Genomic DNA, 21,284 nt, shown 5'->3' on the forward strand with positions numbered 1-21,284 from the left:
ATCATAGAGGATGGAGCTCTCAGGAAAAGCTAACCATAGTATATTTTCCAAATTTTCCAGGTGTGTCTTTTCACCTGTCTATAGTTCTTATGTGTTTTTTCCTCTTCCATTCAGTGAATTTCCCACAGTAAGCAATTTTATGAGACCTTTTAAAGGGATCTAAAGCTTAATGAACACACAATACCCCCATTGTCTAGATTTCCATTAAAAATTACTCATTATTCCCAAAACAAGGAAGGCATCAAATTGAATTTAAAAAGACAAGCTACTGATGCCTACACCAAGACAACTGAGATATTAGAATGATTTTAGAGTACCCATCATGAAAATGTTTCAATAAGCCATTACAAATGTCCTCAGGGCAAATGAAAAAGTAGAAAGTTTCAACCAGGAAACAGAGTGTCCTAGCAAAGAAACAGAAGACATAAAGCAAAACCAAATGAAACCTTTAGAAGTGAAAAATATAGTAGTGAGAATTAAAAACTTGTGGATGAACTCAATAGACCTGAAGGAACAGAATAAATAGTGTTCTGGAAGATAAAGCAATATGAATTACTCAGAGGAAATCAGAAAAAGTAGGTTAAAAAAAAAAAAAGGAATAGTGCCTTGGAGACCAGAGGAGCAATGACAAAAGATGTAACATACATGTGATTAGAGTGGGGGAAATAGGGAGATGTTCGTCAAAAGGGTATCAACTTTTAGTGGTGAGATGAGTAAGTTCTGAGGATCTACTGTACACCAAGGTGACTGTAGTTAATAATACTGTATGCGTAATTGAATTTGCTTATAGATCCTAAGGGTTCCCAACAAAACAAAAACAAACAAACAAGTAATGCAGAGTTGATGGATGTTAATTAGCTTGATTCTATGTGGGGACCATTTCACAATGTATATGCATAGCAGACCATCATTATATGTAAAATTTCAATTGTCAATTATACATCAATAAATCTGAAAAAAAAAGTGATGAATCTCATTAAATGTCCTTTCATGGAATCAAACACTAGAACTGACAATGAGGAGAATACTTTGAGTTTATAACTCTTCTAATTTTAAAAATTGAGTTTTATATTTATTGTGCTAGTGTCTACTATCTACTAGAGTAAATCTCAAGCCTTCTCAGCACTCAGAAGGGAACTATGTTAGGCGATGGGAGTTAACTCATATCATTTCACAGTGTGCCTGGATAGCAGATCAGAATCCGCCTGCAATGTAGGAGACCAGGGTTCCATCCTTGGGTCAGGAAGATCCCCTGGAGAAGGGAATGGTTATTGCTTCAGTATTTTTGCCTGGAGAATTCCATGGCATGTAGCCTGGCGGACTACAGTCCATGTGGTTGCAAAGAATCGGACACAACTGAACGACTAACACTTCCACTTCATAGCAGATCACCATGCCATGCACTTAAAATACGCTGTTTGTTGATTATACCTCAAGAAAGCTGGAGAACCAGAGGAGGGACTGGGGCAGAAGTGGGGAGGACAGTTATAAAAGGGATGCCCATGATGATGGCAAAGTCCTGTGTCCTGACTGTGGTCATGACTCATGAAACAAATGTGTGAAAAAATTGCACAGAACTAAATGCACGTGCGTTGCTAAGTCACTTCAGTCATATCTGACTTTTTGTGACCCCATGGACTGTAGCCTGTCAGGCTTCTCTGTCCATGGGGAATCTCCAGCAAGAATACTGGAGTGGATTGCCATGCCCTCCTCCAGGGGATTTTCCTCACCCAGGGATCGAATCTGGGTCTCCTGCATTGCAGGTGGAGTCTTTACCCCTGAGTCACAGGTCAAGCCCAACTAAATGCACACCCAGCACAAATCTAGGAAAATATGAACATGGTCAGTAGGTTGCATGGATGTTGATATTCTGGTTGCAACACACGGCTGTTGGTTTTGAAAGACAGTAATGTTGGAGGAATAGAGGGGACACAAGCTTGCTCTGTATTCTTTTTGAACTGCAAGTGAATCCATGATCATCTCAAACTAAAAGTTTACTTTAAGAACTGCACCGGTGGGCCAGTGATTAAGACTGTGTTCTCCTACTGCAGGGGGCAGAGGTTTGATCCCCAGTCAAGATCTCACATGACAAAAAAGAAAAAAAAAAAAAAGAAAATGTTTACTTTAAAAAGAGCCACTGAAAACTTGGCATCAGCTCCACATGTTCTCCTCCCTTTTGCAATCCTTTCTAGTCAGAAGAATTTTGATGTGGCTCTAGCTTTGGGCCCTCCCTACTTTCTGTGGAATCCAAAAATAAAATTCTGCCCAGAGCACAGGCTGGAGGAAATGGGAATAAAAACAGTCTGGGCCATGAAAACCAGGAGGTGAATGAATACACACCCTCTTCTATGGAAATGAACTTTGGAAACTGGATGCCAGTCCTGAGATTTGGCACTGCTATCACCAAAACCATCACCAACTCAGTGGACATGGGTTTGGGTGGACTCCGGGAGTTGGTGATGCACAGGGAGGCCTGGTGTGCTGCGGTTCATGGGGTCGCAAAGAGTCGGACACGACTGAGCGACTGAACTGAACTGAACTGAACACCAAAACAGGGGGCTTCCCTGGTGGCTCAGTTGGTAAAGAATCCACCTGCAATGCGTGAGACCTGGGTTTGATTCCTGGGTCAGGAAGATCGCTGGAAAAAGGATCAGCTACCTACTCCAGTATTCTTGGGCTTCCCTGGTGCCTCCAACAGTAAAGAATCCGCCTGCAATGGAGGAGACCTGCGTTCAATCACCAGGTTGGGAAGATCCCCTGGAGAAGGGAAAGGCTAACCACTCCACTATTCTGGCCTGGGAAATTCCATGGACAGTATAGTCCGTGGGGTCACAAAGAGTCAGACATAACTGAGCAACTTTCACTTTCACTTTGTTACCAAAACAAGATTACTGAGGGGGGCGGGAGGCGGAATTAAAAAAGAGGGGATGAGACCAGGAGAAAAACAGTCCTTCCTTTCTGGGAAGTGTGTTTAAATTCAAATTTTAATTTTTTCCCACAACTGCAAATGATTAAGCATAAATATAACTTTTCTATAGCAACATACTCTAACTTGAGAATTTGGAGGGGAACCCCTCTTTTTTCCTAAAGTTCAATGCTTAAAGGCTCAAATGCTACCAATTAATATGCACATTTTTAATGATTTTAAAATATAAGACCAAATTGCTTCCAGGAGCATCTACATACATTTATAATCCTACCCAAAGTTACTGAAAGTGCTATTTTTTCAAAATACTTCAAGTGTTTTGGAGGTTGATTTTTTTTTTTTATTTTGGGGGGGGGGGGACAAACTGGAAAATCACTGTCAATTCAGTTTTTATTTCTATTATAATTAATTTGCTCCCTGGTTTTTGGACATTCAAATCCTAGCTTCAACTTTCACACCACGTAATCTTTGGGAATTATTCAGCCACCTTGTACCTGTCTTCTTAAGAGGATTCAGCATGTTCTGCAAATTAAATGCCTAGTGGGCTTCCCAGGTGGTTCTAGTGGTAAAGAATCTGCCTACAATGCAGGAGAGGCAGGAGACCCTGGTTCGATCCCTGAGTTGAGATCTCCTGGAGGAGAGCATGCAACCCACTCCAGTATTCTTGCCTGGAGAATCCCATGGACAGAGGAGCCTGGCGAGCTTGTCCATAGGGTCACAAAGAGTCGGACACAACCACACAGCACAACGTGGTAAGTAATCAATAACTGTTACTGTGCTCCTCCAATATCACCCTTTTAAACTGGGAATTTATCATTTCCTTATTTATAAGAACTGCATTATGGCTTTATTACTTTTGTCTTGTGTTTTAGACAGGTTGGAAATCATTTTTCCCAGGCTATGGAAACCTGTCCCCTATGGCAGTACGTTAGCATCAGTGAGGGATGGGACAGTGGCAGGCTGCTGAGCACACCATTTTGTTGTGTGTTGTGTAAGGATTTTGCTTTAAAACCATCTGGGGGTATTGGCAGGGAACAGAGGATCAGAGACAAAGCAAGAAGGGCCAGGGACTGACAATGGCTGAAGCTGAGTGAAGAGGGTGGAGGTTCCTTATACTGTAGACTATTCCAACATTTCCATAACATAATTTTTTTTTAATGGGAAGGCAAATTATTCATGAGTCATTGAATATCCTTGTTTGAAGGTGTAGACCACCCAGCACTCTTGTGAGAACCCAGCACACTGTGGGCTCCTAGGATTCTAAAACCTGAATGGGTCTTGGTGGAGAGCGATCACCGCTCTCATGAAGCCTCCACCTTCAGGCACAGACCATATTCAGTTCTTGGGACTTCTCAGGGAACCCACCCAAATCAAGCTGAGTCCCCTGCCCTGTCCAGGGCTGCCCTGAGTCAGCAAGGATTCCTCTGGGCTGAGCAGGGTCCTCAGAACTCTGTTCTGAAGGGATAGTCCTTGTGATTTTCAGTTCTGAAAAAGAGAAAAACAGATCAAAGATAGAAGCAGAGAACGGTTATTATTTTTAAGAGAAAGGTTGAAAAAATACACTTAACATATTGTTTAAACTCCTGAGTGTACGGACACAGTCTTATAATTTACCTCCAAAGTGGCCTATCCTTAGACAGGAGAGAATTATGAGGTTAACTTAACCCCAAAGGTGGTAAAGCCCTGTGCAGGGAGCAGTCACGCAATCTGGACCTTTCTCCCCCTCCTTGGGAAGGAGGATAAAGGAGCCATATTTACATGGGGAACGTGGCCAAACGGAGATTCCTGTCCAGGCCAAGGAGGTCAGTCATATCCTCTTCTGATAATTCAAAATCAAATACCTGGAAACCAGAAGGAAACGGTCACTGGGAACTTAGTCTGGTAGATCTTCAGCTGAGCTACCTCAGCTGCAAAGCACAGGTGGGGATCCATGGGTGGGGATCAGACTTCCTGTGACACTGGACCAAAACCAGGCGGGCTCAGCCTCTGCTGCTTAGGAATCCCTGGGAAGACAGGTATGCCCTGCGTGCAGCCCACAGGGTAAGGAATGTCCCAGAATAGAAATTTTCCCAACATGCAAACCAAAACAACAACACAAGATGAAACAAAACAAAACAAAACAAAACACCATCACAATAACAAAACCAATAAACTCCCCCAACAAACACAGACCAAAAACATTTCTTCCATACACCCACTTGGTGAGGGAGACCTGGTCCCTGGAGGCATTGATGCTCACTGTGTAGTTTTTCTTTCTGGTCCTGCGAAAGCAGTATTCTAAGCAGCTCTCCCTTCTTCCTATCCCTAACACACGTGCGAACTATGACCCTTGCCTGCATTAAGAGCCGCTCCACTCAGGGACAGCCAACCCTGAGCCCACAGCTGAGAAGCTGGGGCCGGGGGAGGGGCAGAGACTGGCCTAGCCTCTACCTGCGTAGAAATCAGAGACTCAGTGGCAACCAAAGCAGAAATCAGAGACTCAGTGGCAACCAAAGTTCTGCCTGGAGAGAAAGCTGGAGCCCCAACACGTCAGGGCCAGGGCAGTCTGGGTGCAGTGGCTGGCACTGGGGTGAGGGTCAGCCTCGAAAGAACTCTGGCTGCAGCCCTGCCTGCCCACCCCCACCCCCTGTTCCATCCAGTCCAGTTCCAATAGCTCCGGGCTGGGAAGGGTCTGTCTCTACTCCAGAGGCCTCACCCTGACACCCCTGGGTGTTAAAGCCACAGGGGGTGCGGCTGCTGGCTCTCAACATCAGTACATCCCTTCCCCAAGCTAAGAGGTGACCCCAAAGCCTCCGATACCATGTGATTCAAAAGGAGGAAGCACTTTCCTGGAAGTTCTCGAGAATCTGCTTTGGGTTGACAGATTTGGGAATCACTCTTACGTTCCTCTGGATCTGAAATCGGATCAAAATCTGCAGGGAAAGAAAAGTCCAACATCAGACACAGGGCATTACCAGGGTCAGAGCTCAGCACTTTCCCCGACGGTCATGCTTTATCATGCAGTGAAAGTCCAGAAGCCTGCAGTGGGAGCATTTGCTTTCATTCTGAGTCATTCAGAAAACCAACTGGAATTCTCTGAGCAGTTCTAGCGGGAGAAGCTCAGAGGACCTGCAAGCACCTTAAGGAGAAATCATTGTCATGCCCCGTCCCCAAATGATGAGACAGTGGAGCCAGGATGTGGCGACTCCCGCCTACCTGGGCTGCAGACTTCCTGTGCTTCTGAGCGATCGTCTGGATCGTAGGGTCCTCCATCAGGTGCATTCCCCCACTGGAGAGCAGAGCACAGGGCAGAGGCCACGAGGGCAAATGAACATGCTTCCTTCTTTAGGAAAACCTCAGGCTTCCTCCAAACACATAATCTAGACATATTTTTGTCATGATACTTGCTCATCATAGGAAACTTAAATGATGCAGAGAAGCTGCCACTCAAATCCTCCCACTCAGACAAACCACTGCTAATGTTTCAGGGGAGGCAACTAGACACACAGCTTTTCACATACACTTGGTGCTTTTTCTCAAGAACCAGGTGGCAGTGCTGGAGGCCACGGGGCAGTGGGTCTCCGTGCTTCGGCCTCTCTGACCTCTTAGCTTGGGTACAGCCATTCCCTGCTTGGGCCTCAACTCAGAGCCCCTGGAGCATCCCTACCTGCAGCCACCGAGGGGCAGGTAAGCCGTCACAGACACGTTTCTTGATTGGCAGAAACTGATCAAGTTCTTCTGAGTGAGATACGGGTGGCACTCGATCTACAAGATGACAGCTCATTGGGAAAACAGTCCCCCAAAAGGGGCCCACATTCCTTCCCGGACCCTGTCACTGCTGAGCTAGGACCCACTTCTAGTGTCTCCACTGGGAAGTGGAAAAGCCTGGACGGTGGTCCCCGAGACATCAGCCCACTGGGAAAACCTACATCAGGAGCACTTAAACCTTGCCTGCTCTCCCAGACCATCCTCATCACTTTAGGTAAAAACCTTGGCCTCCCATCTGCTCTATGCACACAGAGAAGAATGGCAGCCCATGGTCACAGGCGGGTGTGGAGCCCACAAGGCACAAGGCTGAGTGAAGGACCAGGACACAGACACCACGTGCAGGAAGCAGCACGGTGTCCGTACCAAGTGCTAACACTCCTCAGTGCTGCTGGAAACCAGAAGAGCGGCTTCCCTTCCTGAGGGAGAGGGCACTGAAAGGAGCATCCGGGGGCTTCCGGCAGGCCATGGGGCTGGTCATGTTGGTTTACTGGTCCGCACGTTGGCCAGAGCCAGGCTCAGCTTATGAGATGGTCTCAAGCTCTGTTCTTACGTGAGCACTTTTTTGTATGGACTTAACACTTTAACAAAACGTTTAAAATAAAGGACTGCAAGAATGCACTTTCTACTTGCAGTGCCAGCCCATCTAGAGAACTCAACACTCCTGCTGGCACTAGTCATTTCTCTGCATTAACCTCTTGGCAGTCTGTGACCTGGGCTGAAGGTCGTCCATTCGTCCACGCCTTTCAGGCTGCAACGTGCCAGGCTGGAGAGCAGAGGGGGCTCCTGTGCTTTTCCGTGAAGCCCACTCACCTTGGAGCATCACCACCGAAGGGTGGGGGCCGCTGGGACCGCTCCATTTTTTAACGCACCTGGTGACGCACCCACAGCTGCGCACAGGAGGCAAGCTCAGCTCAGGCCCTTGCTCTGGGGGCACCACCTCACCAGACCAGACTTTCGGGGATCTTCTGCCCCCTCACCCACTGCCTGCCTGACTGCTCCCAGTTTGCGATGCTGACAGCCCTGGGGAAGACACCTACACCTCTCGATCCACCCTTTCTTCCATGGCCCCTGCAGCCTCCTGGAGGTAATGGTTGAAAAGATGATCCACAGCCTCTGAGCTGACCCCACGCTCACCTGGTTGGTCACCGGCTTGAACCTCAGGTTGGGTTTATTCAGAATTCTCTCGAGCTGCTCGTGGTTGAAGTTTGACACCCCGATGGCTCTCACCAGGCCTGCGGCCACCAGGTTCTCCATGGCCTAGGGGGATAGAAAGAACCATGGGGCATCCGGGCTGGGCCGGCCCCAGGGGTGACCCGCACAGGGTCCGAATAATGGCCCCGCCTGCTGTTCGACAGTATTTCCCTCAAGGCTTCTCCAGCGCTTCCGTGCTCTAGGTCTGCTCCCTGTTGCACCACTAGGAGCTGGGGGCCGTGGGCACACCATGGGACCTCAGAGAGCCTCCATTTCCTCACCCGCACACTGGGGACCACCCCGTCCAGGTCACGGGGCTGGTTAAGGGCCGTGTAGGCAGATGCATACAGAGCTCTTCGCTGAGGGCTGGCGTTGAGCAAATGCAGCAGGACGGGCCGCTGTTACCCTGAGTCCCTGTTGCCTGGTGTCCGCAGGGCGTCCACGCCGGCCTCACCTGCTCGCCCCTCCACCTGGATCATAAGCTGCTTCGGCACCGCAACCTGTGCTCAGCTCCTGCCCCAGTGCCAGTTAATGTCCTCAGGGGCAAGGGCAGAACAGCTCTGCTGTTCACTGACCAGGAGCCGGGCCACCCCTGGCTTCAAAGGAATGCGGCGGCCTGGTGCCAGGCATGGGCGGCCATGAGTCTGAGGGGCCACAGCCGGTGACCAGGGTCCCTGTGTCCCTGTGACTCCCTGAAGCAGCAACAGCTGCCCAGACCCTCACTCGGGCCACACAAACAGCCCAGGGTTCGACCCGGATCCTTGAGAACAGGCCATACAGTGGACAGACAGGCCAGGTGAGCTCGGTTTCGCTGATTTGGTTGTTTGATGAAAGGGGAGGGAGAGGCTGGCCTGGCCTGGCATGCCTCCTCATCTGTGCCCCCTCCCCGCTCTGCCCGGATGACCCCACACCCCATGCCTGCACCCCTCACCCCACACGAAGAGCTCGCACTTTGTCTCCCTGAACTCTGCAAGTTACGGTGTGAACCTCCTCTTCTGGCCTCCACCCGCCCCCCCCGCCCGTGTAGGGGTCACAGGCACCTGCCGGCCTGGCTGGACACCCTGCAGGCAGGAGCCCTCCTGCAGGCAGGAGCCCTCCTCCCAGGCCAGCCGCCCACTGCCCAGCGCCCCATACCCACTGCCCTGACTGGCACGCTCCCGCCTTGCTTCCGCCTCGGCACTTTTCATCTGGACTCTGGTTTGAAATAAGCTACCCCTTCCTCCACTTCTTCCTGCCTGCCCCTAGACGTTCCCTGCCGCCGAAGTTATGGTTCCGAAATGCTGACAAAGCACTAAAGGGAACTATAGGATGGCAGTGTGGTCGCTGCCAGGACATGGAGAAGCAGGTTTTCAAATTTTCCTTCTTTCTGTATGTTTTACACTTTCTATATTTTCTGTAAAGACCATGCAATCTTTTTTTTTACTCAAAACCTTCTGAATTAGTCTGAATTAGTTATCCCTAAAGTAAGTGCTTCAGAAAGATGACCGACCCGCGCTGAGGTCCTCAGTCAGGTGCTCGTCCTCAGTTCATGTTGCGAACCAGGGGCCTCTGAACAGTCAGCTGCAGGCCTCACGGTTCCCTCCAGAGACAGTCGGCGGGGCTGGCTTACCTCCCACGTGTCCAGGAAGTCCGTGTTACTAGGGATGATCATGCTGTTGTGGTCCATGGGCAAGTCTGCCTCTCCGGACTGCGAGAGCCAGAAGGAAAGGTGCTCACTGGGGGCTCATGGTGACCCCCGGAGAGGACAGGGAGGAAGGGAGGGAAGAACACTGGACCAGATTGCAGGAAGCCTGGGCTCTGCTCCAACACACAGCTAACCTTCTCCAGTACTCTGAACATCACTGCCCACCACTCACCCAACGGGGAAGCAAGACCTGGAATCCATGACAGCAGCCAGAAAACTGTTTGGCAATTTCAGGCAAAAAAAGTGGAGTCTTTCATGTCCTAAGGGCCCCCTCTCCCAAGTCCACTGGTAGGATCGTCCCTCTTTTCTTAGAATCCCCATCATGGTGAGAGATAGTGAATCAAGAACTAGTATAAGGGTGCTGGGAGGTGCAGGGCAGAGAAAGATGGCTACAATACTGAAGTGGGTTGCCACCGCCTCCTCCAGGGGATCTTCCTGAGCCAGGGATGGAACCGACATCTCTTGTGTCTCCTGCACTGGGAGGTGGATTCTTTACCACTAGAGTCACCTGGGAAGTGACAAGAGGATGGCAGGAAATTTTTAAAAACCTAAAGCCAGCCACCAGCACAGCCTCAGGGGTTGGTCTGCAAGCTCTCCACCCAACCGGGTTTCGCCACCCGAGGCAGGTCAAAGGGGAGGCCTGTGTATAAAACGAAATGACGGGCTGAGAGGTGGATTTGTAGGGCACTAGAGCCTAGGGGCTCTGAGGTCCTCCAGCCCATGCCTCCCCAGAGCTGAACCATGGTTCTCCCCCGGGGGAACCATGTGCTCACTCCACTGCCTGCTGAATGATGTCAGGGCACCGCCGGGAAGGGAGGTGTGGCCTACGGGGGTCTCGCCGTCTTGTACCTTGAAGCCCATGGGCCAGTGCATGAGGTAGAGGTCCAAGTAGTCCAGTTTCAAGGCCTTCAGACTCCGGGTGCAGGCTGCTTTCACCAGGGGCTTCTTATGGCAGGTGCACCAGAGCTGCAGGGGGAGGGAGGAAGCACAGACACGATGGCCACAGAGCCCGCGGGAACTGTGAGCACACACCTGCCCGCTGGCCCAGGATCTTCAAGATGCACGACGTCTAGGACCCCTTGGCAGTAAATACAACGGGGCAGGGACACGTCTTTCGGGCATCCCGGGATCCTCCATGGCTGCCCTTGTTCAGGCTGTCAACGTCTCCCATCTCCTATAACAAGCGGCTACAATCTCCTTGACACCACACCAGCCTCGCTTCTATACAACACAGTTCCCTATGTGACAACTTTCGACCGTGCTCCTTTCTAAGTGGAAAAGAGTGAACTTCTAAGACGAAATCCTGACTTCTTCCACAGTCCGGCCTGTCCACTTCCCCAACCTGGCAGCTCTCTGCTGCCCAACAGTTTTCCATCTGGGAATCTCAGCCAAGATTCTTAGGGGGTCCCTGCACCTGTGGTGTCCCATGCCCCGTGCCTTTGCTCATGTCACACTGTCCCTGACCCCCCTGACCTGCAATGTTCCCAGCCTGTGCACGGAGCTCCACAAGTCCTGTCCCATGGGTTCAAGTACAGATGGAGTCATCAGCTCCTACAAAGGAGACTGGAAAACCCTACCCATGCTGTTCCCACTGTCGGTGGCCCTCTCTCTCTACACGGGAAGTCCTACCTTGCTGACAATAAACAGGTTCTCCCGTCTCACCATGCCCTCCTTGATCTTGGACTGGACTCCCACTCCGACCTCATTCTCGTTGTGGTACACGTACGCACAGTCCACGTGCCGGTAGCCCACGTCTATCGCCACTTTTACAGCCTCTGTTACCTCCCCTGGAACTGCCTGCAAGACAAGAAGTCAGCCACCTGGACTCAGGACAGCCCGACCCCAACAACCCCTGTTCACTCTAGAACACAGAGTCAACAAGCCATAAAAAGTGAATTTACTGAGTTGGTACTTGTATTCATCCATCCTAAAATGAGGAACGTCAGCGTCAGAAAGGATTTACAGATAATCTAATTTCCTTTACTTATTTGGGGAAAATGCTTTAGGTATGCATTGACTGCAAATGACTGAGCTAGAGGCTGTGCTACTGGAATGAAGGTGCGCGTAAATAAATTTAGGATGAATAATGGTGACAGGTGTGATGCAAGGAGGTACAGACTCACCCACTACGCACAAAGGCCATCAACGCAAGTGTAAAGGCAGACAGGTACACGCAAAGACAATCCACCACACAGAGCATTGCCAGAAGCCAAAGGAACGCAATGGATGCTATCAGCAATGTGCAAGTTCAGAAAAGAAATGCTCTCTCTAAAGGGGGCTGCTCGAGCAGGCAAGGGGCCTGGGGCAGGGGAAGAGGCTCACATGACTACTAAACCCTACATCCTCAAGAGGTCTCGGCTCACAGGGCGCTTTCTCCCTTGAACATCACATCACCCTGTGAGATGCATCTGTCATAATGATCTTCATTGAATGAGAACACATACAGGGCGGATGAGAGCTAATGAACCAAGCATCCACTTCAGAGTTGGGAGGACCACCAAGAAATCAGAAAGAAGAGAAAATGAATATAATAATGAACATCAAATACTAATTGATAGAGAAGACCAACAATGCCTGGGTTGGTTTTTTGAAAAATCCTAATAGACTATTTTTTTTCTGCTGTTGGTTCTTTTTCTTTTTTTTGGCCACACAGCACAGCATATGGGATCTCAGTGCTCCAACCAGGGACTGAGCCAGGGCTCCCAGCAGTAGGAGTGTGGAGACCTAACCACTGGACCTCAAGGGGATTCCCTAAGGTAGACAAACTTTGGACAAGACTGGGGAGACCAAGTTTTTTTTTTTTTTAAATGACATGAAAGAAAAGCAGTACATACAGATAAAAAATACATATTTAAAAACCTAAGGAACTATTATCAATGACTAGAAGCCAACAATTTGGAAAAGTGAAATGAAATGGAAAAATTCCTAAAAAAACTTAAGAAGAAATAAAGCTCAAGTGTTCTATAACTATTTTTTTACATAAAGCAATTAAACACAATACACAGAGTTTTACAAAATTTTCCAGTTAGAATTCATACCAATTAAAAACAAAGTTCTGACAAGAGGAAACACTTTCAACTTATTTTACTCGACCACAATAAATTAAGCTATTAATACATCCCTGACCTCTACCGGTTGGTAAGTGGATAGAAGAAATAATTTAAATAATATTTTGATGAGTAAGGGTGATCATTCTAATTCCTGTGTGTGCCCATTGGCGTCTGACTCTTTTGCGACCCCATGGACCATAACCTGCCAGTCTCCACTGTCCATGGTATACTCCAAGCAAGAATACTGGAGTGGGTTGCCATTTCCTATTCCAGGTGATCTTCCTGACCCGAGGATAGAACCCCTGTCTCATGTCTCCTGCATTGGCAGGCAGATTCTTTACCACTAGCACCAGCAACCAATAACTTTCTATGTGAATTCTTAAACAAATATCTCTTTGTTAAAGACTGTTTTAAAAAGAAAGCAAATTTGAAAGGCTTTATAATTAGTGCTGTCTAAACCACTGACAGGGATTAGAAAAAACAAGTAGAGGAAGGTCCAAAGTACATCCACTAAAGATTGAAGGCAGGAGGGGAAGGGGACAACAGAGGATGAGATGGTTTGATGGCATCACTAACTCTATGGACACGAGTTTGAGCAAGCTCCGGGAGTTTGATGATGGACAGGGAAGCCTGGAGGGCTGCAGTCCACGGGGTCGCAAAGAGTTGGACATGACTGAGCTACTGAACTGAACGTCCACTATCAGACTTTTACACTGGGAAGAAAAAGTTTGAAAGTTTCTTTTTAAAACCAAATTGGCAATGACAGCATTTTCCTGTCTCTTTGGTACAGACACTTCCCCATCTTCCTGATGGCTGCTGCTCTGATCTGTCAGGCGACCGTTTCCTGCTCTTATCCAAGCCTGACAATCTTTTCTTCTGGGCTTTCTCAGACTTTTTTTTTTTTTCTGTTTTTTCTGAACAATTATAATGAGGCGGGGTGGGGGGCGGGGTGGCTTCTGTGGTGGCTCAGTGGCAAAAAATCCTCCTGCCAATGCAGGAGACACGGGCTTGACCCCAGATCGGGAAAGATCCCATATGCCTCCAGGCAACCAAGCCTGTGTGCCACAACTAGGGAGCCTGTGCTCTAGAGCCCGGGGAGCTGCAACTGCTGAAGATCATGCACCCTAGAGCTCTGGCTCCCCAACAAAAGAAGCCACCACAATGAGAAGCTCAGCTAGAGCAACTAGAGAAAGCCCGGGGAGCAAGAAGACCCATCGTAGCCAAAAATAAACAAACAAACAAACAAAAAAATAAACAGTGATTGGGAAGGACAATCCCCAATTCTAGAAAACCTAATGTCTAAACACTCCATCTACCAAAAGCGGGAGGCGGGCCCCCTCCAGGTGCCAGCGACCAGCTGGACTGCGGAGGCTGTGGCAGATGTCCCCCGGTAGGTGGCTCTCCACGCAGGGGCGTGTCGAAGGAAGGCACCGCCTCTCCTCGACCAAGAGGCCGCCTCACCTTCCAGGTGCCCAGGCCCAGGATAGGTATTTCCTCCATGGCTCGGAGCGCGTCCCCGCCTGCCCGCGCGGCTCCCCAGGGCCGCTACCCAAGTGGACGCCGGACAGGTTGCTGGCAGCAGCAGAGGCCACCAGGGTTTGCTGGCGGCGCGAAGGCGGCGGAAGAAGCCAACGCGGCCTCGGCCGTGGACACGCCCAGCTGTTGGGGCCGAGGGTGGTTCTCCGGGTAACTGACGTGCGCCGGCTCAGGGCTAGACAACCCAGGAGGGGCCTGGCCCAGCCCTCGGTCTCCTAGCAACGCCTCCCCCCTATTCCGGCGGCTCTCACCATCCGGATCTAGGCGGGGATCCCGAGGTTCGCAGGGGCGGCTGGGCCAGGCCACCCCCAAGGCAATGGGGAGAGGCTTCGTGTCACCCTCTCTGAGCGCCTGGGAGGAGGATAGGCCCCCGAGACTCCTCCCTTGGCGTGGGGGAGGGGAGGGGGCGGCTTTAGGGTGCCAGAGGGAAGTTCTTTTTGCTCCTCTACAAGTTGCTGTGCTTGGGCTAGAGTTGGTGGCCTTAGCTCCCCGTTGGTGACCCAGTGCTCCGAGTCCTGGGAATGTTTTCTAACTCCCGGAGTCTGTGGGAGCAGAGCGCAGCCTGGAGACCCGGGGAGTCTGGGACGCGGTGGGCACCGGGCCGCATCTCCGGGGATCAGGGATGAGACCCTCCCTGCAGAGCGTCCAATCCGCAGATGGGAGTGGGCGGAGCCATTGCGGGAGTCCCGGCCTGCGGTGCCCCTCCCCTTGCTCCCGCACCCAAGACGGACTCCTCTCCAAGGCTGGGCTCGGGGACCACCTCTTGGGCGTGGCCTCTGGGGTCAGTCACAGGCCAACTTCGTTGTGACGTCTTAGTTTGGCTGGACTTGGTCACTTAAGAGTTAAGTGACCCTGAGCATCCGTGCTGTGGCTCATCAATAAATTGGGGTGACCTAAGTGCCAGGGAGCGCTCCCTAATAACAGTAATTACTCCCAACACTCGGACCTCATTGTGGGACTGCCTGCTCTCAGGGCTCCCTCCAGCCCCTTGCACCAGCCAGGGACAGGCTGGACCTGGTGCGGGGAGAGGTTGGAGGAGAGATGGAGAGGGAAGGGGCAGCCTGACCTTCCCCTGCCCAGGCCCATGTCTACTCCACCTCCAGGCCTCCTGACCTAGCGGTGCAGGGAGCTGGCCGCTGGTGGCGGGGGTGGGGGTAGAGTGGGACCAGGACAGCAGGATGTGTGGGAGGTTATTCTGTAACTTCATGTCCCCAGGTCTTCAGCCAGGCTGACTGGTGTGGGGTGGTCCATGGGTCCCTGGGGTTGTGGGGTAGCAGCACGGCGGCCGTTGGCATCATGTGGTAACCGCCGGGATGGGAGCCGTTAGTACACTGGACACGGGTTCGCCCAGGTGGGTCTCTTTCGCGCGCTGCTAGATGCATGCACGGGCACTGGACAAGCTAAACTAGGCTGCCCCACCACCCCTCGCTGAGTCTGCATGTGGGAGCGAGGCCCTTTGTCCTGGAGCTTATCCTGCTGCATCCACCCCCGGACCTGGGGGCCAGGAACCTGAGCTGTGCCCACATCAAGTGGGGCTCACGCAGTTGAGTGATCATCCCTTCCTGGGGCAATCTGGGAAGTGAGACCAGGATCAGAGCCAGAAGAGGTGTGCGGAGTCCAGAAAAAGGAGGGTATTGAACCTTTGGGAGGCCAAACCCTGCCTTTGGCTGTGCTTTGGGAATGAGAACCCCTAAGCCCCTGCACGCCCCTCCCACGTGCAGCCCTTTCCTCTGGGCATCCCCATGTGGTGGGTGAGTGCATGTGACTTCCGGTCTCCTCCCTATGCATCTATATGCGTGGTGTGCAGAGACCATTTTTGCAGTATGTGAGAAACTTGGCAGTATTACCTGTGCAATGGAGCAATGAGATAGATGATGGCGCTATTAAAAACTGGATGTTGTGAGATTATTTTTACAATAACACGTTTTAAATTTTCAAAAAGTTTATACTTTGAAGCAATGTGAGAGAAGGTATTTTTCATATTTATTTCAACAGGTCAAAAACGGAGGGTTAATTTTTTAATAGACAGCATTTCAAAAGGAATTACTGTTTATTATCTGTAGATGCAGAGAAAATCCACAAATTGTAAATCAAGTAGATTCTATTTATAATGTGCTTCACCTGAGCTTGGGAAATATTTTCTGAATCTGCAGAGATGGGTTTATTTAGGAAATACAACTGAGGTAAAACAACTGCATGATAAAAAATATTGTTACCTATTTAGTTGAAAATACTCCAACAACAGAGAACTTCATTCTTGAGCTGTATGTAAACTTCGTTTGAGTCTCCTGCCCTCTAGCGGTCATTTCTCAAACTGCAGACAAACCTGTATGCGGTGAACTCTGAAATGAACACAACCCCTGAGTTTGAGCAAGATCTGAGAGTTGGTGATGAACAGGGAAGCCTGGCGTGCTGCATGCAGACCATGGGGCCTCAAAGAGTCGGACACTACTCAGCGACTGAACTGAACTGAAGTGTAGGAATCAAGTTCCAAATTTTAAGACATTTGAGGAAGCGGAGAAGTTTTCTAACTTGGTTTCCTCACTTTCACAACATAATTGCAATGTCTCTATTACATACCCCCTTGAGATTACAGATAGAAAATTGAATTTGGGCATCTCTTGACCATTTGACTTAATTTTCTGTAAAACTGGTACCTATCTAATATAGTCTTATCACTATTGCATAAAGGTTGTTTTGAATGATAAATATTTTAAAATGTCCTACACTGTTTGCTATTATTAGGTAAGTCCATTACATGCTGTATTCATTACTACCCCATACACCTTGTGAAGTACACATTGTATTATTCCAATTTCATGAGAAAATAAAGTGATAAGTATCACTTTATTTATACTTATCAGCGGGGGCTGATAACACTTGGGAAGTGACACACCCGGGGCCTGAAAGACTGAATTTTGTGCTATGATTTTCGTTCTTCTAACAATTCGTAATTAATTTTGAGTTAATTTTTAAATTGTCAATATTTAACCATAAGTGTTACCCTCCAGCTGAGCTATTTAAAATCCTAAAAGATGATGCTGTTGAAGTGCTGCACTCACTATGTCAGCAAATTTGGAAAACTCAGCAATGGCCACAGGATGTGAAAAGGTCAGTTTTCATTCACCTCATTTCACCTGCTGGCAAAGTAATACTCAAAATCCTTCAAGCTAGGCTTCAGAAGCACGTGAAGATATTAAGAAGAGGTGGCAAGAATACACAGAACTATACAAAAAACATCTTCACGACCCAGATAATCACAATGGTATGATCACTCACCTGGAGCCAGACATCCAGACATCCTGGAATGCATCACTACAAACAAAGGTAGTGGAGGTGATGGAATTCCAGTTGAGCTATTTCATATCCTAAAAGATGATGCTGTGAAAATACTGCACTCAATATGCCAGAAAATTTGGAAAAATCAGCAGTGGCCACAGAACTGGAAAAAGTGTTTTCATTCCAATCCCAAAGAAAGGCAATGCCAAAGAATGTTCAAACTACCGCACAATAGACGGCAAAAGCGTCTGCCTACAATGCGGGAGACCCAGGTTCGATCCCAGGATTGGGAAGATTCCCTGGAGAAGGAAATGGCAACCCACTCCAGTACTCTTGCCTGGAAAAATCCCATGGACGGAGGAGCCTGGTGGGCTACAGCCCATGGGGTCGCAAAGAGTCAGACATGACTGAGCAACTTCACTTCACTTTCACCCGCTAGTAAAGTAATGCTCAAAATTCTCCAAGCCAGGCTTTAACAATCCGTGAACCGTGAACTTCCAGATGTTCAAGCTGGTTTTAGAAATGGCAGAGGAACCAGAGATCAAATTGCCAATATCTGTTGGATCATCGAAAAAGTAAGACAGTCCCAGAAAAACATTTATTTCTGCTTTATTGAAATGCCAAAGCCTCTGACTGTGTGGATCACGATGAACTGTGGAAAATTCTGAAAGAGATGGGAATACCAGTGAAGGAAAGTTACCCAGCTCAAAATAACCTGGAGTTAAAACCCCCCCTGCAGGTCCTCCCCATCATTCTATGCAAAACAAAGAACTCTCACCCAAAGAAAAAAAAATGTACATTAAGGTTGATTAACCCCAACTCTGAGCTGGTCCCAGCCTCTGGCCAACCTCCAGAATTCCTTGCCCCAGCCATTTAAGAGATAACTACTCCCAACAACCTTGGAGAAGAACAGGCCCCCTTAAGACAGTAGATTTCCACATATATGCCTATATATACTTTTTTCCTGGGTTACTGCAGCAGCTCACTAATCTGACTTCTGCCCCTTCTTGTCTCAATAAAGGTGATCTGTTCCTGTAAAGTGCTGGTCTCGTTCTTTTTCTGAACCTCACCTTCTCTAACTCCCTTACCCTACATTTTTTGGTGTGAAACCTGGGAGATCAGTTGAGGTTCCTTCTCGTTCTCCATGGCCAGTTCTTCAGATCGTGGAAGCCTGCCGAGCTCAATTTCCTGCCTGGACTTTCAACACCTCCTGGAGAGGGCGCCCTGTGCCTTCGTGAGTGGTACGAAGCCCAATGAAAGGGCTTTATTGGTTTTCCGTGTAACCCGAGGAATATTGGTTTCTCTCTCCCTCTTTTCTCTACACTTTCTTTTCCATAAGACCGACCAACTCCAGGACAGAGGCCTTTTGCCATTCAACCTCCCTCCATCCACCATAAATTCTCGCCTGGCCCAGTAGCCCAGGTAAGCTTGGACGGTCCTCTATAGGGTGCCATAGACTATCATCCTTTCCGGGTTCCTGGTGAACTGTCCAGCCAAAAGGCCCTCTGGGGAGGTATGTGAGGGATGGCCCTACCTCTGTCAGAGTCTCTCTCTCTTTACCTGGTCAAAAGATGAGGTGACGACCTTTTCTCTCGACCAGACAGTCGCTGGCCATTTGCTATGGGGGTCAAGGCAATCCGTCCCACAGGACTCTCCCTTGGCCTGTGTAAAACGAAACCTCAAACCTCTACTCTTGACCGATCTCAAGATTCATAAACTAAACCACTGGCCTAGTTTGGGACTTTCGATTTCAATATTTTATCAGATCTCACAAACTTCTCAAATGGAACGGCAAATGGTCGGAGGTTCCCTATATTCAAGTCTTCTGGCACCTTAGAAGCCGTCCTCTCTGCAAGTATTGTTCTACCTGTCAAATCCTCCTCTGCGCTCTCTCCCCCTCCATTACAAAAGAATCCAAATCTAAAGCCCCTAAAAAGGCCCCCTAAACCCCCAGCCCCTGATTTTGACCCGGCAAATGAGCCTCCTCCCTACCGCCCTGGAAAGAAAGCTTCCAGAGACAAGACCCCATCCTCTAGTCCTTCCTCCTTCAAAACAGGAAGCGATGACTCTGAAACCCCAAAAGAGATTTCCACCCCCCACCCCCACATCGGCCAGGACCTGAAGCAAACACATGCTTCTTCTAAGAGAGGTAGCGGGACCAGAGGGCCCTACCCGGGTTCATGTGCCTTTCTTAATTTCTGACATGAGCCAAACTGAAGAAAAATTGGGATCTTTTTCAGAAAATCCTACTAAGTATAGAAAAGAATTCCTCTGCCTTACACAAGCATATCATTTAACCTGGAATGATCTTTATTACATCCTAAATGCCACATTAACCCCTGATGAAGAACGGATATGGCAGGCAGCCTGGACGCATGCTCATCAGCTCCATAAACAAGACAGAACTAATCCGGTGGCTGATGATGCAGTCCCTTTAACTGAGCCACGGTGGACATATCAAGGTGATGCTGGCATCTGGTACCTACATCATATGATCACCTGTTTACTAGAAGGAATGCTAAAAAGCTCTCACATTCATGTTAACTAAGGTAAAATTAGGGAAGTGACTCAAAAAGATGAAAATCCTATCCTTTTTTCTTTCACGGCTCACTGAGGCAGTCCAAAATTACACTAATCTAGATATTTCTACCCCCACCGGACTTCTGTACCTACTTGTCCAGTTCATAAGCCAGTCAGCCCCCGAAACTCACCGAAAACTACGTGCATTACAGAAGGGCCCTGAAACCCCTCAGCGAGATCTCCTAGAAACACCCTTTAAAGTTTTCAACAGTGGGGAGGAAGAAGCGAAAAAAGAAAAAGAAAAGGAAAGAAAGGCCATATATGCTTTATTCTCTGCAGCTATCCAAGAAAAAAACTCAACCCCTTTGGCTCATCAACCTCGGCCCATCTGTATGGGACCTAACCCTCCAGGCCCCTACTTTAGATATAACCAAACAGGACACTGGGCTAAGTCCTGCCCAAATCCCCGGCCACCCACCAAACCCTGCCCCACCTGCAAACAAAGGGGCCACTGGAAAAAGGATCATCCTCAGACACTCCCCACCATATCTCGGGGTCCACCCCAGGCCCAACAACAATGGGCTGGGAACCAGACTCAGGGGGACCCTGGCACCCCAGACCATGGTTCCTCGGATGAAGTTGAGAGATGATCCAGTTGTGCCTGAGTTATTCCAGTGATGGAGCCCAAGCTCCAGACCCCAAGTCCGTCCCATACAGATGGACTCGGGGCTTCAGGTAATTGGCACGGTGGCCGGACACAAAGTCTCATTCCTAATAAGACACTGGAGCGGCCTTTTCACTTTTAACCTCCTTTAAGGGCCCTCTCCAACCTTCAGAAGTGGCCATCAAAGGGGGTCTCAGGCATCCTTTTTTATCCCCAAATAACCTCTCCTCTCCTTTGTTCCTTTGGTAAGGCAACACTAAGACATTCTTTTATAGTAGTTCCTCAATGTCCAATAGCATTGATGGGACGTGATCTTCTGGCTAAGCCACAAACTTCTATAAACCTTCCATTCTTAGATCCCGTATCAATTCTTTGCATCCAAGTGGCACCCGAACCCTTGGGCAGCCCTCACTCCCAAAACCTGCCCCCTAACCTTCCCCCGACAGATCCTCAGGTCTGGGACACCAAAGCCCCATTGGTAGCCCGACACCACTGCCCTGTACAGGTCTTTCTCAAAAAATCCCTCTCAGATAATAACCCAAACTCAGTACACCCTGACCACAGAATCCTGACAAGGACTTAAACCAATAATCTACTGACTGCTCAAAGCCAGCCTTTTGGGGCCTATCGTTCTCCTCATAATACTCCTATACTGGCAGTCAGAGAGACCCACTCCTGGTGTCTAGT

General features: G+C 49.2%; 1 protein-coding gene across 17 annotated transcripts in view; it reads right to left on the minus strand.

The window, feature by feature from the left end:
- Positions 1-1,126: 1,126 nt before the first annotated feature.
- Positions 1,127-21,284, minus strand: part of AKR1E2 (aldo-keto reductase family 1 member E2) — a 28,562-nt gene continuing 8,404 nt past the window's right edge. For 3 of the 17 annotated variants that reach the window (XM_061126573.1, XM_061126571.1, XM_061126572.1), the window contains 10 exons: positions 14,386-18,077; positions 11,178-11,345; positions 10,398-10,514; positions 9,474-9,551; positions 7,808-7,930; positions 6,573-6,670; positions 6,122-6,194; positions 5,754-5,838; positions 4,685-4,766; positions 1,127-4,411 (listed from right to left, as the gene is read on the minus strand). In XM_061126573.1, coding sequence (XP_060982556.1) covers positions 4,369-4,411; positions 4,685-4,766; positions 5,754-5,838; positions 6,122-6,194; positions 6,573-6,670; positions 7,808-7,930; positions 9,474-9,551; positions 10,398-10,514; positions 11,178-11,345; positions 14,386-14,388 — 870 coding nt within the window. In that variant the 5' untranslated portion in view covers positions 14,389-18,077 and the 3' untranslated portion in view covers positions 1,127-4,368. The other 14 variants (XM_061126570.1, XM_061126579.1, XM_061126578.1 and 11 more) reach the window with 14 other exon arrangements.

Source organism: Dama dama, chromosome 23, assembly GCF_033118175.1.
Source record: "Dama dama isolate Ldn47 chromosome 23, ASM3311817v1, whole genome shotgun sequence".
Lineage (NCBI taxonomy): Eukaryota > Metazoa > Chordata > Mammalia > Artiodactyla > Cervidae > Dama > Dama dama.